The sequence below is a fragment of the Salpingoeca rosetta genome (assembly GCF_000188695.1).
Source record: "Salpingoeca rosetta unplaced genomic scaffold supercont1.48, whole genome shotgun sequence".
NCBI classification, from domain to species: domain Eukaryota; class Choanoflagellata; order Craspedida; family Salpingoecidae; genus Salpingoeca; species Salpingoeca rosetta.
The window spans coordinates 8,209-12,566 of NW_004754886.1; the positions used below are offsets into that span (position 1 = coordinate 8,209).

Sequence of the window (4,358 nt, forward strand, 5' to 3'; positions counted from 1 at the left end):
ACACACACACACACACGACACACACACACACACACACACGCACACACACACACACACACACACGCACACACACACCTACCATGCGGCGGGAACACCGACCTCTCCGCTGCCATATCCTCTTCCTCCTCCTCGTGCTGTTTTCACTTCAAGCGCTTACGTCATGCGCGCCAGCACCCACACAGCAACAACTACAACAACAGCAACCACAGCCACAGCACCGAAGGTCTCTGTTGTCGATTGTGGCAGATGACGACGATGATCCCGCCGACGGCGATTATGAAGACGACGACGACGACGACAACGGCGGCGCCAACGCTGCCGCCAACACCATCAGCAGCATAGAAGGCATAAAGGACGGTTTGCACGGAGGTGGCAGGGGCGGTGCACCAGCAGCAGAGACGACGTCAACGTCGACGGCGGCAGCGACGACCATGGGTTTCCTGGATGCCATTGCGCCGAAAGTGCGCCAGAACGAGCTGGACGCGTCGCTGCCGCGGGTTGACGTGTTTCTGATTCACCTGCGCAAGGCCGGTGGGCGCACGATTCGGTGCACGTTCTCGAGCAACGGGATGCGGCCCAAGTTCAGCAGGCGCCTGCCGCAGCCGCTGGCCGATGTGCTGTCGGCGGTGACGCGGGGGCACTCCAAGGCCTGGCACGTGCGCAAGATGTACGAGGAGGCCAAGCAGGAGCGCCCGAAGGACGTGCAGCTGCTGACGACGATTTTGCGGGAGCCGACGGCGCGCGTGCTCTCCGCGTTCAGCACGAGCCTGGGCCGGAGCAGCGACATCCACAAGAAGAAGGTGGTCAAGGGGTGCGCGTATGTGGGCCACGTGCACGTGTGTGGGGACGCGGTGCGCGACCTGGCGGCTGGGAACATGACGCTGCACCAGTTTGCCACCTCAACCTCGACCGAGATGGCCATGAACTACCAGCTCCAGCACCTGAGCGACACGTACCGCCCGCTCGGCACGCTGGACGAGGAGGAGCGCTCGCGCGTGCTGCGGGTTGGGCTGGACATGCTGTCGGCACTGGACGTGGTGCTGCTTGCGGACCGCTACAACGAGAGCTTGGCCATCCTCAACTGCTGGCTGGAGGAGAAGGTGGGCCGGCAGCTGCAGCACATCAACCTCTGCTCCAACTGGAACCCGCACACGCACACACAGCAGCACACAGGCAGCCGTGGTGGCACGGGGGATGTTGGGGATGGCGGCCGTGGTGTTGGTGATTCTTTGGGTGTGCATCACCACGCGGCCGCGGCGGCGGCAGCAGCGGCAGTGGCAGCACCCAGACGTGGCGATGGCGGTCGTGCTGACGATGCCGCGGCCGTTGCCGCTGCCGAAAGGGAGGAGGCGGTGAGGGTGCTGCGGCAGCGCAACTCGCTCGACCACGAGCTGTACACGCACGCGTTGATGAAGTTTGCGCTGCAGCGGCGTCTGTACGCCGAGCGCCAGTGCTTCAAGCGGGTGCTGTCGAGCCTGCATGCGTGCACGCCGACGCCGCTGTACATGCACAAGAGCGACGCACGGCTCGGCGGGCGCACGATTGAGGAGGCCGTGAGGAACGTTCAGGCGAGCGACGCGTACAGCAACGAGACCAGCGGCACCACCAGCGAATCCATCATCAAAGTGCAATCATGTCCCATCAACCACACCAGCTAGCGGGGATGTGTGTGAGTGTTGGGCGGGAGGAGGGGGGGGGACTTCTGTGTGCTGTGTGTGTGTGTGTGGGGGGGGGGACTGTGTGTGTGTGTGTGTGTGTGTGTGTGTGTGCATTTGTGTGCTCTGTGTGTGTGTGTGTACGAGCGTTTGTACACTCTCTGTCTCAGTCTATCAGTCTTTCTCACTCACTCACTCACTCTCTCTCTCTCTCTCTCGGTCTCTCTCTCTGTGCGTTGTACCCAGTGTCCTTTCCCTCGATGCCTCTCGCTCTCTTCCCCTCACCGTCTTCCTCTTGCCAGGATTCATCATAGAACGCACGCACTCTCTGTTCCTCCGCGTGACATTGTGTAGAGCGTCATGAACAGTCCTCTTGTTCCTCCCGTCATGTGACGTCCGTGGTGGCTGACATCATTTTGTTGTCGTTGTGGTTGGTGTCACATCATCACATCACAGTTCCGAGAACTCGCATGACGTGATGAGCATTCACGCAACACACAACACACAACACAACACACATGCACACACAGACACACACACACACACACACACACACACACACACAGATACAGATACAGACACACACATAAACAGACACACACACAACCACACACAACCACACACACACACAACCACACACACACACACACACACACACCACACACACACACACACACACACACACACACACACACACACACACACACACACACACACACACACAGACACAACCACGCAACACCGTTCCCATTGCGACACTTGCGTCAACTCTTTTCCCAGAAAATGACATCACCAGAGCGCCAAAGCTAAACCTTTTGCTTGGTTCGAGGCAGCGTTGTCGTGTGGCGATGCCGATTATTGTCTAATATCATCAGCTATCTTTCGGCGATTTCGTCAATCCCATTTAAAACGATAGGGATGCCGTTGTTGCGTTCCGACCGCAACCACCGCAACCACACACACGAACGCCACGCCACACCACGCACACGAGCATGCGTCCTGCGTCGGTCGTGTTGCTGTCTTCGCTGCATCTGTCCTTTCGTCATTCACGCTTCTGACCGCCCCCTTCACCGACCGCACTACCCTTACCGCCTTCTCCCTCCTTCTCCTCTTCGTCCACCCCCCCCCACGTTCCTTCCTTTCCTTTCCTTTCCTTCTCCCGATCGTTCTGCATTCAGCCACGCACCTCCTTCAATTGTTTGGGTGCACGGTACCCCTTAAACTCATTTCTGTCGTCATCGCATACCTTTGACATCACATCACCACGAGGGTGCTGCTGCTGTCTTCTGCCGTTGTTCTCTCCTTCTCTCATCGTGCGCCTGTCCATCTCCACACTCCCTTCCCTTGTTTCTTTTGTTTTGTCGTTGCCTCCCCACCCCCATTGTTCTGCCCTCTCCTGGTTCATTTTCATTTTCATCTCACGCGCCCTTTCTTCCAAGACCCTCTGACGACCGCCCCACCAGCACTCCCTCCCGACTTCCGTGTATCCGTTCCCCGTCAACGCCCTTCCCCTCTCAGCATCCGTTTCCCATTATCGCCCTTCTCATCAACCCGCGTCCTTCGTCTTCTGTCCTCCCTTTCCACCACCCACCCGCCCTCCCCCCCCCCCCTTTCTTCCAACATGGGCGGTCCCCAGGACACCATGTCGACATATGCTCCCTTGGCCCACCACCCGGCCTTTGCGCAGTACGCTCAACCGCAAGCGCCACCAATGCAGCAGCAGCCGCAGCCGCAGCCGCAGCAACACCAGCTGCCGCAACACCAGGCCATGTTCATGCCCAACATGCACCCGCAGTTCCAGCCCCTCATGGCCCTGGCCACCGCCGCCAACATGGCTCCCCAACTCGCCCCGCCATTCGGCCACCCAGCGCCCATGGCGAAGGCAGCGCCCACCCCACAGGACGACGCCGCGCACGGCTCCCACGCGCTCATGCAGCACCTGTGCCACGCCGTCAACACGTCCTCGCAAATGTCCCACTCTGACTCTGACGACGCGTCCTCCTCCTCCAAGCAACAGCACCACCACCTGCACCAACAGCAGCAGCACCAACAGCAGCAGCGGCAGTCGCCACATGAGGCGACCGTCGCCTCCTTTCCCGCCACAACCACAACCGCCGCACCGCCAGTCGGGTCGTGGTTCATGCCGCAAGCTCCTTTCTACTTCCCTGTCTCCCAAGTGAGTTGACAGCGTTGTTGTTTTGTGCTTGGTTTGACCTCGCTTCTTGGTTTTGTTGTCTTTCATGCCGGCCTTCCTACCACCACCCCAACCACGTGCTGTGCCTCAACCATGTGTTGTCCCTCAACCATGTGCTGTGCGACCACTTGAACGTCACGTGTGGCCCTCACCATTCACACCATGCTCACCCTCAAACAACCAACCCCTGTCGCCGTCTGGTCGTCACAGGCAATGCCAGCAGCATGCTGGGCGCCAACTATGATGCCGTCGACCACGTTTGTGTCCATGGCGCAACACCAGTTCCAGCAACAACAGATGCAACAACAACAGCAACAACAACAACAGCAACAGCCACAGCAACAGCCAGTGACCGCGCCCTTGTCAGGTTAGATACCAGCGAGCGTGCCACTTGTTGTAAGCAATGGCACACACACACACACACACATGAACACGCGCGCGCACACACACACACACACGCACACACACACACACACACACACACACACACACACACACACACACACACA

The 4,358-nt window shown here is 59.2% G+C and overlaps 3 protein-coding genes across 3 annotated transcripts; all 3 read left to right on the plus strand.

Moving 5' to 3' along the window:
- The first annotated feature begins 19 nt into the window (after positions 1–19).
- PTSG_11384 (uncharacterized protein) lies at positions 20–2,061 on the plus strand. Its single transcript, XM_004987563.1, has one exon. The coding sequence runs from the start codon at positions 81–83 to the stop codon at positions 1,656–1,658; it is 1,578 nt and encodes a 525-aa protein (XP_004987620.1). The 5' UTR covers positions 20–80; the 3' UTR covers positions 1,659–2,061.
- Positions 2,062–2,363: 302 nt separating this feature from the next.
- On the plus strand, positions 2,364–3,259 carry PTSG_13182 (uncharacterized protein). The gene has a single exon (XM_004987564.1). The coding sequence runs from the start codon at positions 2,574–2,576 to the stop codon at positions 2,874–2,876; it is 303 nt and encodes a 100-aa protein (XP_004987621.1). The 5' UTR covers positions 2,364–2,573; the 3' UTR covers positions 2,877–3,259.
- Positions 3,221–4,221, plus strand: PTSG_13183 (uncharacterized protein; the record flags this gene model as incomplete). The annotated part of the gene is made up of 2 exons (XM_004987565.1): positions 3,221–3,831; positions 4,060–4,221. The coding sequence occupies exons 1-2, from the start codon at positions 3,277–3,279 to the stop codon at positions 4,219–4,221; spliced, it is 717 nt and encodes a 238-aa protein (XP_004987622.1). The 5' UTR covers positions 3,221–3,276.
- Positions 4,222–4,358: the final 137 nt, after the last annotated feature.

Bases quoted from the DNA above. Each gene is read 5' to 3' on its own strand.
- PTSG_13182 (XM_004987564.1), top strand. From the start codon at position 2,574: ATGCCGTTGTTGCGTTCCGACCGCAACCACCGCAACCACACACACGAA.
- PTSG_11384 (XM_004987563.1), top strand. From the start codon at position 81: ATGCGGCGGGAACACCGACCTCTCCGCTGCCATATCCTCTTCCTCCTC.